The following is a 15,648-nucleotide window of genomic DNA, read 5'->3' on the forward strand; positions in this document are numbered from 1 at the left end:
GGTCCTGACCCTCTTTTGCAGATTAGATTTCCAGATTCCTTGACCAGGATTCATTCCATCTGGAAACAAATTAACAACTTTGCTTCTACAGTAGAGCATCGATTATCCGAATACCGATCAACTGAAACATTGGTTAACCGAAAGCATTCCAGTCGGCAAATTCAAATGTAGTTTCACTACCAGCCACTAGTGTTGTGGAATGTGATGCTGTCCAATTGCTGTCTTTAAAACGTGTGCCGAGATTTAGCGGCAAAAAAACGAGTCTCAGCTCTGAAACAAAAGACAATTTTGGACTTCTTTTCCTAAACTGTAGGCCTACTTTACTTTATGTAAGGTATGTATTTGTAAGACAAAATACATACAGTTTTGTGTTTAATATCACTGTTTCTTTGGTACAACTTTTTTCGTATGATCGGTTATCCGAACAACCCCCGGTCCCACATTGTTTCAGATAATCGATGCTTTACTGTATTTGCATCTTGGTACGTTCAATAAATCAAATTCAAATTGTGTGCCAATGACCATTAATCTTTAGCATGGGTATTCCACGATGGACAGGTGATATACCTGTGTTATTACTAAGGATGGCCAAATCTGGACAAAATTTTATCCGAATATTGGATAATTTTCTATCTCGATATTCGAATTATCCATATATGTAAATTATCCAAAATGTTGTTTTATCATTCATTTGTTTTATGAGCTATCCACATATTATTTTATTTGTTATGTTCGACTGTATGGATTTTCTACGAATCCTTCATCAAATGTGTACTATCCGAATTATCTAGATATCCATACCATCTGGATATTCAGATTATTTGGCTATCGCTAGTTATCACCTCTACAGGGTTTGTCCGGAAAGTAATGAGACTGGGTCCAGGAAATAAAATTTATTGATCCAATTGGTACAACTTGTTAAAATTCTTCAAAGTACTCTCCTTGGCTATCGACACACTGCAGCCAGCACTATTTCCACACAGCGTATGCCTCCTGGAAGTCAGCTTCCAACAACCTCCTCAGAACACCCGTCGTTTTTTGCTTCGATGGTCAAAACGGCGACCTTTCAAGCGTCTTTTGAGCTTGGGGAATAGAAAAAAGTCCACTGGGCTCATGTCGGGGCTGTACGTTGGCTGCGGCAACGTGGATTCTAGCCAGTAATGACATCACAACGAACGCGGTGTGACTTTGTGCGTTATCATGATGGAGCTTCCTTTTGTTTGTCATCCAGCACCAACTTCGCACAAATCTTGCACATGTTCAAATTTTCACTCACAATTTCGTGCACCACTGTTTTGGGTAGATTCAGTTCTTCGGCTATCATTCTCACACTCAAACGACGGTCTTGGTCCAAGAGTTCCTTCACTTTGATGAAATTTTCGTCCAGACGACTCGTCGAAGGGCGTCCAGAGCGTTGGTCATCTTCCACGTTTTCCCGCCAGTTCTTGAAATCTCCATGCCAACTAAAAACCTGGGCTCTTGACGGGGCTTGGTCCTGGTAGGCCCCCTTAATCATGGCGAACGTCCCTGAAGCAGTTTTTCCAAGTTTGAAGCAAACGCTGCATTTTGAGCTTCCAAAAATCTCGACATCGTTTTTAAACACGGTTCGTGCGATAAGCGACCCTTAGTCTACCAGAGCTCGGAAGCGAATGATCCGGGTAGCGTTGGTTAGCTAAGACACCCACCACCAATCCCGCTCATGCCAGATGTGCTGTTGACGACTGGAGCGCCGTGCTGTGGCCAGTCTCATTACTTTCTGGACAAACCCTGTACACTGCAGCAATTACCATGTCATATCTTCAAAACTACACATGATACTGCAGTTTTGTCTTTTTTGTTCATTTGTATACATATGAAGGCATGACATGTTAGAATGGCAAAACAATATATTTACTGTCACTATTATTAAGAAATGCAATTTTAAAATGTTGATTTTCCCCCCTACCAACATTGGATTTGATTGGGCCCCTGGGCACACAAGTTGGAAATTGAGCCATGAATAATATTATTCGCAGCACATGGCAATACCGTCACTCACCTTCATATTTGCCACCATAACCACGCAGTGGAAGATGGTTGTACCAAAGCACCACATCCCCATGGTCCTTCCGTTGCTCCAAGCGATTACGCTTTCTGACCAGATTAGGAGTAGTCCAAAGAACACCACCACAGAATGCCACAAACCTATAAAACAATACAAATTATTTATTTTATCAGTTGTTACAGCATAAAAGATACATATACTTCCAGTTTAAAAGCACAGCGTACAGTGGCATGAAATATTAATATTGGTATTGATACCTAATATTAATGTTCGGTTTGTAGCTGGTGAATACACACACTTGCGTACTTTATATTGTTTCTGATTTTAACTGAAAACAACACAATAATTGTATATAAACAGGAGTGTGTGCATTGGAGATTAACCCATATGAAGTTTTTGTCACCTGCCTACATAGCTGAGTGGTCAGCATAATGAGCTACAAAGATGGTGGTTTCTGGTTTGAACCTGGCAAGGCATGGATGTACGACTGTGTTGGTCCTATCACAAATTTCACCAGTTGTCATTCGTCCTCGTCATCATGATTACCCCAGAGGTAAAAAGTGACAACACAACCCAAATAGAATAGAAATTTTTAGTACTGACAAAATTTACCATTCCCAATAGCTTATATTTTACCAGTCAGCCATAAAATTGAAATATTCCTTGAAGAAAATGGCTGGTTAACACTCTTATTGTGTAACCAGGTGATTATAATGAGTTTTGTCTCTGAAAAAGAATTGTGTATTTAGACATTTACTGTAGAAAGCTAGGACATCTGAATTATATGTACACTCCTGTTCAGATAAAGTGGCACATACAACTGTTCAAGCCTACAAAGTGGCACACTTTGCCAAAAAAAATTTGCACTAAATTATAGGCTGTTCATTAGGATTGAGCTAATACTGATGCTGATAAATCAGTATTGAAAATTATCAGTTGATTTTTTTAACAATACTTTTCCAGCATTTTGGCCTTTTGCAGGGGCTGAAATAAGCCTCACAAACTCTTGTAGGGTCTAATATATATAAAAAAAATATCCAAATTAGAAGTTTCACTTTATTTTGCACCAATACTGCATGAAAAACTCCGGTAAATTGGTGTGGAATACTCGAACAGCTTTTGTTGCAATTTTCAAGTACCATTTATCAGTCGAGACCAGATGTTAGGCAAAATGCTATTCTTTATTGTTACAGATGTCATAAAAATGACTTAATATAAGGTTGTGTAAGGGCATTAGAACCTAGTACACAAAAGTTAATTTTACCTATTTTCATGTATCAATACCTATTTACCTGATTTTCGAAATTAACTTCGCATTCTGCATTAGCAGATGCAATCAAGTGTCTTGAAGAGGAAGACTGGTAAAATCACTGTGTTGTGGACGATGTTCTGCAGAAAATTCAAGTGGTTCCAAGTGTTGTAATTTGCATTGTACAACAAAAACGTCGGCAAGTTTTTGCTGATAATCAGGATTTTCATCGGTTTCAACTGATCCTTACAGATGAAAACAATGTTAGAACTGATATTGATTCCTGTTAAATATGCTCCAGTACACCAGTAGACGTGGGGAGACCATTTCCGGTACTGAAAAATTGTGTTGTTGGAGAGATGATGTTAAGAGTTTTGTGAAATTTTTATGCCTTTTTGCCTGCTTATTTTGAATATTTTAAATGCCTAACATCCGGTCATTAATTATTAGTATTGGTGAGAGTACTGGTATGAGTTCAAAGTGATATCAGCTCAGCACTTCTATTTATAGACACAATTGGGTCATTAAAATCATCATTAATTTTACTGACACACCAACATGCAAATATCAGTTTAATCAGTTCCACCCCTAACAGGAAATATCTACCGTTCCTCATTTACCATTTTGGAAAGTAATAAGTTCTTGCACAGAAGGCTAATTGGGACTGAACCTACATCTTAAAGTTAATCTGAACCACTATGTGCCTCCACCAGAGCCTGTGCCAGGAATAGAGCCTGTTGCCCAGTAATTACAAGACAATAGTTTTAACAACTGCAATAGATAGGCATTTCCTTCCTGACTGAACACATTTACAAATATAAAAATCTTACTGCTAACTAGGGTCACTACAGTACTGCATAGGATCACTTTTGCTTCGTTGCACTCGTTCGAGTACCCTACTCTCAAGCGTTTTACATTCGAATATCACTTTAATGTGAAAATAAGGGTTAGTTGTATAAACATCACTAACTGGAGATCAGATTTGACCTACGATCCGGGAATGAACTAAGATCAAGCTTCTGTCATGTTGTATAAAGCTAACTGTTGATTTGTCGATCTTAGATCAAATCCTGATCTTGGATCAAAGAAATATGCTTGGCAACTTGGCAATTCCAGACATGTCGCTAGTGTGCCTGTGATGTTGCCAATTGTCCAACACTGAACTGCAAACATTTTAAAGTCGGTTTCGGAAAATGCATGTATTTAATATTTGAATAAAGAATAAATCTGAGCTGGTAGACATAGTAAATATTCGAACATGTTGCAAATTTAGTAAAATCACGTAAATTAGATACTAAATGGCCATTTATTGCTTGTGCGAATTCCATGTGGATGATTTATCATTGACATCGAAAGCAACTATTGGTTCTGGGTTGCAAAGGGGAGAAAATATGCTTGCATGAATAGATTTTTTTTTAAAAAAAAAAAATCTGTATTTCTTTTTACTGCTTAAAAGAGATATAACAACTTTCTTATACTCGGATTTGGAGCTATTGTTCATGTGAGGATATGTTTATTATATTTATTTTGTGATTACACGATAAGGTGTTACAGGTGGACCATTAGTTCCTGTAAGTAGTATATGGAATTTTCCTTGCACTTAATTGGATAACTTACGTAGTGAAATGTAAAATGTGTTTGCATTTTCCCGAATGGAAAAAAATATTGAAACAACAATGGCGTTTGTCCTCTTGGATGTAAATTAAGTCCAAAACAAATAATATTCGAAATAAAATATGTGTTCTTTATATATCAGGAGGAAAGAAAGCTTTACCAACTAAAATGCAACGTGCTCGGTTCATAAAGCAGTAGATGTATACACTACAGCCAAAGTTACATGCTCTGTTCCATTCTGCGAACAAAATTGAATTGCAATGACACTTGGCTGGATGTAGTAAAGCGAAATGGTAATATTTTTATACTCCCTCTTCATCCCAATGCAAGTTTTACAATGATATGATATCAACAAAGAAACGCAAGCGAGTCATATTTTCTGTTTGTATCAACACTTGATTGTTCTCAAGTTACCTTTCTCTGATCATGAAATTAAACAATGTTACAACATGCTCTTGCAGTCATTTAAGGCAATTTTCAAGAAAAGAAAATACATGGTATTTCAAAAAGTAAATAACACACACGATATATGCAAAGAAAGAAAAATGGAAGAAATATTTATCATTGTTCACCTTGTTGTGCATGCTTCTTCTTTATTATTATGAAACGGGATTTTATGAATTGAAATCTCCCATCTTGCCACATACGTTCACTTGCAACACATTACACAAGCAAATATTCGTTAGTACAACCATGTTACAACAGCTGAACTACGGTCAATGTCTGCTGATCGGAGAAAAATCGCGGGTCAACTTTGACCGCAGATCGTAGGGACTTAATCTCAGTTCAACTTTTATACAACACAAAATCAGAGTTCAGCGTGACTGCAGATCAATTTTACTGGCTAATCGAAGATCAACTGCTTTATACAATCGGAACCCCGGTTTTACGTTCCTGTATTTTTACATTTTTCCACATTATACATTCAATCATGATCTCAGCATAGCAAATGTTATAAATTTTACATTTTCCGGCATTACGTTTTCTTGGCTTAGTCACCTGAAAAACAGAAAATCGAGATTCCACTCTGGTGAAATCCACACACATTTTTCCCCCAACGAAACTTGTTCTCTGTACACAAGATTAAACTTACCCAGCAAGTTCCACTCCGCAAAGCACCACCACGACATGAGAGCGTTCCGTGTGTTCCTGGTGTACAGCTGAGGTAGCTGAAGGAGCTTCTCTGCACAGAAGTTCTGCTCGAACAGCCCGAATATAAGAACAGGTAGGGAAGTGAAGAGGATATTGTAGAATGTCAGGAACATGCTATTGTACAAAGCCTGAAACATAGAAATGTGTGGCATAACATTTCATAATAAATACCTCATTTGCCAAAATAGACAGAGCAATATTTGCCAATTTTGCACAAGTAGCAGTTTCAATTTGCAGCCGACATGAAATATGAATATTTTACAGTTTAAATTATACCTCAGTCAAGGTGGCCACTATAGATCATGATAAAATTCAAGTATAATTCCGTTATCAAGATGAACTTTAGAAAAATTCAAGGCTACAAGCAGACATTTTCTATATTTCAACCTTGTGTATCAACACCTCTCGCCACCCACATGCATACACAAATATTCTATTCAATTCAATTAAACGGTATACGAGGCGTATTCGTAAAGTGAGGTCATGCTTTTTCTTCGTAGGTTTATGAAGGTTTGAAATGTTCAAGAAAATCAATCGGCCCGCCGACTGTGAAGTATGGTCTGTGTTTTGTTTTCTCAATGCAAGAGACGTGAAACCGGTAGACATCCACCGTCAACTGTGAGAGGTCATTTTTTTATGCTTAAAGAAGGTCGTGAGACAGTTCATGATGAGCCAAGGAGGGGTCGGCCATCTGTTGTGACAGAGGATTTGGTGCATGCGGTGGACACAGAAATTCGTGGAAACAGACGCTTCACAATATCGTCGCTTTCCATGGATTTTCCACAAATTTCAAGAAAACAGTCCTCTACGAAATTGAGACAGATCGCCTGGAATCGAAAATTGTGGTCAGCGTTTCGACGAGGATGATGACGTCGAAGCAGGAGTGCATGGATGGCCGGAACATTCTATGATGATGGGATACAAAAACTAGTGCCACGCTATGACAAATGCTTGAAAAATGGTGGAAACTACATAGAAAAATAGTTTAAGTTCTGTAGAATGCAATTCAAATAAAAAAAAGGTACAAAACTATTTTACTTTATTTCTTACACCCTTTCGGTACTTACTTTCCGAATATGCCTCATATATATTTAAAATATTTAATTTAAGGTGAGGAGTTTACATTTGCCATTTCACATACTCAGGCTCTAAATACATCTAGAAACACAAGTCACTAATGTTATGGGATATACTAATCTATGAAAAATTGTTAATTTTGTATGAATTTCAAACTCAAATTTACCTACTCGCCTTCAAGATATCTTATCTTTCAATAATCTTCCATCTGTCAGATAGATTGCTCTGCAAAGGACACTAACAAAGTAAATTTGAGAGAATTTTGTTTTAATTTCCACGTGGCTTTCTTTTCCTTCATCTATAAAAAAAAAGTTCAACTGTGAAGAACTTGCCTCATGGCATTTATAAATATGTACACATTCAATGAAATTTGGTTTACTAAAGTTGCATTTGGATTAATAAAAGTAGCAATTTTTTCATCTATGGAAAATAATTCATGCAGAATTTATGGAACTCGAGGAATTCCCAGTGAGTATCCACCCTGCTTAATGCAATAGTGGAAGATATAAAAATTCCAAAGCTGGAAAATAACAGCTCACTTTTCTACCTCCTAGGTTCATTACAGCAATGAATATAGATGATTGAGCATTAAAAGCCTTGAGTTGTCAAAAAAAATGATAGTATATTACCTGAAATCCTAAATTATGTCTCAAATATACCTGGAGTTTTGTTGTAATTATATCTTTAGAAAAATAACTACACTCTCAACTATACTCACTTGTGTAGAAAATACATTGTAGAAGGAGTAATACACTAGTGGCGTGATGAAGATTATATTCTTGTAAAAGAAATACTGGACTAGAGTTGCCACGCGCACGTAGTACCAATGGCCATGCACCAGGAGAACCTTTCGGAGGAAATGGAAACGGGCAAATGCAAAATCTGAACACCTTACAGCCTGGCGACCTTCCTTCCCCATAATACCTGAAAGGACATGAAAACAAATTTTACGTTCCAATTTTTAATAATAATAATAACCTTTAGGTCAAATGCATGAAGACATGGTAAAGAATTAAAGCTTAACTGCTTAAAATATTGTTTGGATTATTAATAGCAGTAGGAACGTGACTGATTTAATGTTACCTTTTGTACTTGTATATATTTCTTATTTTACACTGATCTTCGTGGCACAATGGTTAGCATAGCATGCTAGAACTTAAGGTATCCCAGGTTTGAATCGCAGCCTAAGCGTGAATGTCTCTTTATCAGTTTTATCATACCATCACTCATTCTATTTTTAGCCAAAAGTGGGAGAAAAGCGAAGTAAAGTAACCAAATCACTCTCTACTATTTTACATGACTTTCACACCTCTCCGGCTACTTGCCATGAGGGTAAAAGTGATGAAGTGACAACGCAAAGGGACACATATGCTCAATCTTTGGTTTGAATTTGGAACCTCTAGCACAGAGATGTTGCTAGATTGATGCATGTAAGTGGAATAGTTACACACTAATATTAATCAATATTTTGAACAACTTTTAATTATTACACTTTTCAGTGGGAATCGTTAAGATTGATTGATTGATTTGGTTTATTTTACTTTGCATTTCTGCCACTTTTGGCTAATTCTGAAGTTGAGCATGAGTGATGATGAAATTGATGAAGGAGCACTCGCAAAGCACACCCATGCCTAGAATGGGATTCGAACCAGGGACCTCTGGCATCATAGTGTGCTGTGCTAACCACTCTGCTAACCATCAGTATGGGTATGGGTTCAAAGTGGTATCGGTTCAACCCTACAAAATGCATATTTTTGGCAAATGATAATTCATTTTACTGTTTGATTACCTAGCTTTGATGTCTGTTGGGGGTAAAAAAGCCGTTGCAGAAGGTTGACTAAGAAGTGGGGGAGTCTTCTCTAACCTATGGTGGCTGTGGTGGCGTCATTACACAGTAATTATAGAAATCATCCTTAAAAAAATAATCAAACCAAATCATTATCTATACAAAGTAATACAAAAAATTTGTTATTCAAACATACTCTTCCTGTATGAATGTTTGTAACAAATAACCAAAAAATTAAAATTGTAAGATTAACTACTCCAATCTATAAGCAATCATATCACAAACACGCAACAATGAGGGTGGGTTTCTTACCCAATCCAACGTGGGCTTCCTGAATCATGGAAACATCATTTGCTCCATCTCCTATGGCTGCTGTGATTGGCTTGTTTGGGGAAGTCTTCATCAACCGCACAACCTGGAACATGTTAGAATGAGGTAAGATATTTCATTAAAAAAAGTAACATTTTAACCTACTGCTGCACTCCGATTAAAATATTAAACCTTTCTGTACTGTCATGGAAATAACCATTGTTGTATTATTTCATTATAGGTGAGTATTGTTGCTCCAATTCTCATTTCGTTATTGCATAACATTGCCTAAATCTTTGTCAATATTCCAATTTGACTTTATTTTCTCAAAGTACGTTTCAAAAAAAGATTTGACTTTTTCAGTATTTTCTAGTAACAAGTGGAGCAAATTCACTGGGAGAAAATATATCAGGGTGGCTACTGTGGGACCATGATAAAATTCAAGTATAATTCCCGGTTTTCTGGTGAACTTTACAAAAATTCAAGGGTACAAGCAGATGATTCATGTATTTCAGTCTTGCATATTACCACCTCTCACCTCCCCCCCCACACAGATATATATATTAACAATGTAAAGGGTCTGTACAATTCCAATGCATCCAAAAATTCTAATTCAACTCAATTAAATGGTATATATATATATATATAAAAAATATTTAATTTAAGGGGAGGAGTTTACATTTGCCATTTCACATACCCACACTCGAAATACATCTACAAACACAAGTCACAAATGTTACAGGATATAATAATCTACGAAAAATTGTTCATTGTATAAGAATTTCGAACTCAAATTTACCTAATCAACTTCAAAATATCTTATCTTGCAATAAACTTCAGTCTTGTCAGATAGACTGTTCTGCAAAGGACACTATCAAAGTAAACAGACTGAGAGAATTCTGTTTTATTTTCTATGCAGCTTTCTTTTCCTAGCTCGATAAAAATAAAAACTAAGCTAAAACATTGCCACAGGGCTTTTATAAATATGCATAAATTCAATGGGATTTTGATTAATGAAAGTTGCAATTTTTCACTTCTATGGAGAAAAATTCACACATAATTCCCCGAATTAAAGGAATTCCCAGTAAGTGCATACATAGTATTTTTGCATGCACACAAAACGAAAACCTCCATAGTAGCTTTCATTGCATAAGCTGTGGTCAGTTCCATCACAATTTCTGATCTGGTTTTCTAGACCACCATCTGCTAAGCCCTCTGAAAAAGTTGCAAAATTTTCAAGCAATCAAAATTTACCGAAAAAAACGAACAGTACTTATCATAATGTACTACAAATTACCTCAATGACTTGAATGAATTGATATAATGGATTTAAAGAAAAACATTAAAAAACTGTTTCTTTAGCTGAATATCTTGATGCACAAATGGGATCCATTCACTTTTATTTGAATCTATATATGTATGTCTATCAATATCCATCTATGTATGTGTGCATGTGTAAATTCAGTCACAGCCTCAAAAAGTCACTATGTAAAAGGGCGATTCTCTACATGATGCATGGGACATTCGTAAATGGTTAAATGAGTCTGGTATGATGGTTAATTGATATTGCACACTGATCTTCCATATTCAGTGTTTTAATACTGGGTGATTGCTTACCATATGCCACGAAATAAAATCCTTTCTCAAATTAACAATGCAAAGTTAAATAAAAAAAGCTGTGTAATGCACCGGACTCAGAAAAACATGTGAGAAGCACATAGTTTTTTTAAATTTATTATTTCTGTGCTTTCGTACAAAGTCCCGATCGTTTTTAAATTAAGGGATCGTAGATAGGCTATGTGAAGCCTGATATTCGAAGTTATTTGGCTGCGAGAGGTGTATCGTAAGAGGGTGTATAACTCTGAAAAGCTACGTCTACACTTAACCAAGCAAGGGGGCTAGCCCCGTGAAATAAGAACACTCACAATTAACTTTAAACACTATAATTGACTGGTCTGGCAAGGGTGTGAGAGAATGAAAGACAAGGATAGAGGAACGTTCGTTACCTGTAGATCTGGAAGTGACGATCGACTCTCTGGTTCGTTGATGAAACTCTGATGAACTCTCCTGAAATAAAACTCCTTTCCGATAGCGTACTACTCCTCGCTGTAACTCCTTTTGTAACGTTTGGTAACAACTAATCACGCCATAACTTTCTTAGTTCAACAACTTGTATAATTCCGAGGCGCTAACTGTGCACGCGATAGATTTCAGATACCGACTGGGGAGAGAAATATTCTCTCAAGCTATTTAAACGAAATTCGAACTTCGGCCGTTGAGAGACCGCGTCTCTCAATAACGGTGCTTTCAGCGTGAAGCTGAGTTTGCAGTATCTTTCCTGCGATTCCGGAAGAATTCGTATCAGCGGTTTTTTACATCCGCTGAAGATCGCAGGTGGCATTTGCTTGAAAGAAGCTCTTTCCAGCTTCTTTCATACTCGGGCCCTTTTTATGAAATGATTAGGCTATCGGACTATGGCGCCCGGGGTCCCGGATTCGAGTCATGCCTTGGGCATGATACGACACACCTGCCTGGGGCAAAAAATTAAATTCACGCAGGGAAGTTAATTTTTTGTAACGCGAGCCCGGCCATACCAGTCAACTCTAGAAGATAATTTATTTACACCAACCCAAAAAAATTACTATTATACAAGGGTGGGTGTAAGGAAAAATAAATTTTACACACAACCAAAAATCATGCACTTAAAGAACTTAACATGCTGGATTATAAACAACATTGATGGCACGCGTACTACGCGGGGTCAGCTGATGCTGACTCGCCATTTCTCATGCCGTCACCGTAGCGGTGTTTATCACTGTACACACGGAGCACACGCAAACACTGTAGCACCCGTAAGAGAGCAGAAAATGTATCTTTGCTTCCTGGGCAAGGTCAGTTCCATTGCATATAGGTCAGGAAACGCGGAGTATGTTCATACACTTTGAAATGTTTAAATAAGTTATTAAAAAAACTTGGGAAGCAGCACCCAAGAAAAAAATTGCCATGCAATATATACAGCAGGATCAACCTGAAGGGTTCACAAGTACAAACATCGAAATTGCGATATGATATATATACATGGGGCGTTCCGCCCTCAAACTATTGTCTGTTTAGTTAATACACATAATTTGAAAAGGGGAAAAAAATAATAACAGTAGTGGCAGAAAATTGAGGTAGAAAATAATTTAAGTCTTTCTGCCGGTCTGAAAAAAACTGATTCCCAATGTGACACTTCGAGTTTGTGTTTTTAACATATAGTACTGGCCGAAATGTTGGTTGACCAGAGGGAAACAGAAAAAAAAAGACACTTAGGTAGCGTTCTTGATGTAGCTGAAGGATACCCCATTAGCAATCGCGATGGCGAGCGTCCATTGCTAACGGAGATCGGCGAAATGTTCTTGAAGATCCGGCGACGAGAGTCAAACCAGGAACAAACGGAGCACACGAATCGATGCGGACACACGCATTTGTATATGCGACGCGACACACGCACAGAGGAGATATACCAGAAACTGGAAACAAGTTTATCCAATGAGTCCGAAAAACGTCACCGAAAGGCTGTTCCTGGACGAAGGAGAACACACTGGCAGTTTGTGCGAGGGAAAAAGTTCTGACTCGCGAACAGTGGAAGTCCAGGAGGAACAGACACGCGAAAACGGCACTGGTAGAGCGTCCATTTTCACATTTTTCGGTGATTGGACCCGAACACACGACGCGCGCGATGTATGTTGGGTAAGTCTGGAACCGGTGTCGAACCCACGAACATGTGTGAAGAATCCTTGCCATCTGGAGGAAGGGGGGTGACACTGTCGACTGCAGACTGGGTGCTTTCCTGGGGGTTAAGGGTGAGCACTGGACGACACACTTGGAGGTGAGATGAGGTGCGGAGATGGGGCACTGGCGCCAAATAGTGAAGACTCGACGAGGGGGAGGGGGTCGTCATGAAGATCCTAGAGTGGACAGACGGACGGACAGCGGCGCCAACGTGAATTCTGAAATGTGACGAAGGCACTGGGGCGTTGCTGGTTCCGAAACTGATGAGTCTGGGGGGACATCTGGTAAGTAATGGTCATCCCCATGATAAAAGCTGACGGCGGGTCGGAGGAACTCTGCTCTCCAAACTGATGAATTCTAATGGGGGGTGCTGGTGATAGCTGTCAATCAACACTGATGACTTCTACAAGGCGCTGATCACTAATTATTATGAGTCGTTGGGGGTTGGGGTGCACTGCTGTAGACGAACCACTTATGGTGATCGCGGGTCGCAAGAATAACTGGTGCGTGCGTCTCAAGAACGTGATGATCACGAAGATGAAAAGTCCAGGGGGGATGATGCACTTCTGAAAGGTGCTGATCACAAAGATGAAAAGTCTGGTGGGGTGGAGTGCACTGCTGGACTCGAAAAACGTCTGGTGATCACGCGTCGCAAGAATGGTAGTTCCAGTAGGGAGTTGGTGCACTTTTGTCCTGGAGGGAACGAACCTCTGGAAGATGCTGATCCGGAACATGATGATTCCTGGGGATGCTGGATGCATCTGTTGTGATCTCTGCTTCAAACTGCAGCAACAGTCCTTGCTGGGCTGAGACGAACGGTGTGGAAAGGTAGGGTAAGGGGCAGCTGAAAAATGAACAGGAAAACCAGACCAGATCGTTTAAAAAAAGGTAGGGGTGCAAACTGAAACGTTGCTTCGTGAATAATAAATCCAAAATATCGCGAGTGAAGCGAAAATCTAGAAAATGTAAAAAAAAATTGCAATAAAACGCAAGGTATATGGGGGGGGGGGGTGTAAGTTTAAAAGTTATTCTTTAAAATAAGCAATTGCAAAAGCAAAGCACTAGCCCAAAGGTTATTCGTTAAGATGGGGACGGGTTACCGTGGCGAGAACGATAATAGTAAGAATAATAATAAAAATAATAAATTGATAAAGGACGTTATCTTCCCGAGGGCGGTGATGAACTTGCAACAAGTGAAATATCCCGTCCTCTGTAGTCAACGTTGACGGCATTGGAGGGGGGGAGTAATTACTTTAGTGTACAATGGGTATAAATTGACTAAAAAAAACAAAGATGGCGTAAATATGAATAAAAGGGGGGTTCGAAAATGAATCAAAAACACAAGGGCAATAAAGTAATCTATATGTTCCTTCACGACAGCGTGAATGCTATGGTAATAAGATGCGTTGAGATTAGGCAAAGGTATCGGTTCAAGCGACGGTTTATTTCGAGAATGTAACCGATTGTAGGTCCCAGTACGGGCGAGCGTACGCAATAAACGAAAGAAAATGTAATTAATGTTCATAAGATGATGTCCCTTAAAAAAAAACTATTAGGGAATACATTTCTGTAACGTTGTTCTAAAACGCGATGATTCATTGTGGCTGAATTGAAAGCATAAGTGGAATATATGAATTACAGGTAATAAATTAAATGTGCCGAGAATTAAAATAAGGAAAATAATTGGCTGTTTGCCACGAGAAGGGAGTGTGGAAGTTATAAATAACTGAAACATAATTGAAACTGTACCGCCGAAAGGCGGATATTATCGTCGTGGTTAGCGAAGGTAACAGTTTTCTGAATGCCGCTGAAAAGATTAACCCAAATGCCAATTCCCTGGAATTAACGTAATAAAATTCGGAAGGAAAATGGCTGAGCACTGTAGGACCCAGTCCCTTTTTTATTAATAACCCTTAAAAATGTGTCACTTATCAAGTGAATAAACGGTTTTCAAATGTCAAGGGGTTACGTCGATAGGCTGACGTAAACGTTAGAATGTAATGTTCGAAGTAAAGGACCATTCATCGAAACGAAATTTTAAAAACCCAATGTGGAAAATTCGCTTCCATGCATTTTTAGGTAAGTTAATAAAAAAACTCTGTTCTAAGAAAGTGAACGGATAGAAAATTGTGCCCTTGTTTGCGGCTAACAATTATTATGGAACCTTACATAGGAGGGTACAGAATACAGGTCGTCGTGCAGGATTCACGGCTCTGGCAAAGTAATTTGAGTCCTGTCTTTTCTGAATTCCTCGGCGGAACGTGATTTTCCCAGGCGCATGCGAGGTCCGAAGTCCTAAAGCTACTGGCGACGTTTCATTTGTAACTCGTCTTGAGCGAATTTTTCGTTCTTGGAAACCAGAACGTTAGGGCTGGCAACACTGAATTGTAATGCCGGGAGCTGATTGGAAGAGGAGCAAAGGTCAGTTACTGAGAGAAACAGCTCAGAGAAAACGGGCGAAATAACTGCAATCGCCTATCCTGATGATGTGCAATAAAAGGGGGGGGGGGGAGTGTCGATGTATCACCGTTGAGTCAAGCGAGACTGTCTTTAAAAAAGGGAAATAGATTGCACTGGCAACCTTGGTTCGGCTCCGGCCAAAGTTCATATTTTCCGTAGCGGGAAAGGATCTGCCTTCGCCGT

The 15,648-nt window shown here is 38.6% G+C and overlaps 1 protein-coding gene across 3 annotated transcripts in view; it reads right to left on the minus strand.

Moving 5' to 3' along the window:
* The window catches only part of LOC145993966 (phospholipid-transporting ATPase IF-like), a 219,682-nt gene that overhangs the window by 6,646 nt on the left and 197,388 nt on the right, over positions 1–15,648 (minus strand). For all 3 annotated transcript variants that reach the window (XM_083129972.1, XM_083129973.1, XM_083129974.1), the window contains exons 19-22: positions 9,235–9,337; positions 7,855–8,060; positions 6,001–6,187; positions 2,039–2,184 (exon numbers count right to left, since the gene is read on the minus strand). In XM_083129972.1, coding sequence (XP_082986098.1) covers positions 2,039–2,184; positions 6,001–6,187; positions 7,855–8,060; positions 9,235–9,337 — 642 coding nt within the window. The remainder of the gene's footprint in view (positions 1–2,038; positions 2,185–6,000; positions 6,188–7,854; positions 8,061–9,234; positions 9,338–15,648) is intronic.

This window comes from Lepisma saccharinum, chromosome 10 (genome assembly GCF_977018435.1).
Source record: "Lepisma saccharinum chromosome 10, izLepSacc3.1, whole genome shotgun sequence".
In the NCBI taxonomy this organism is placed as follows: domain Eukaryota; kingdom Metazoa; phylum Arthropoda; class Insecta; order Zygentoma; family Lepismatidae; genus Lepisma; species Lepisma saccharinum.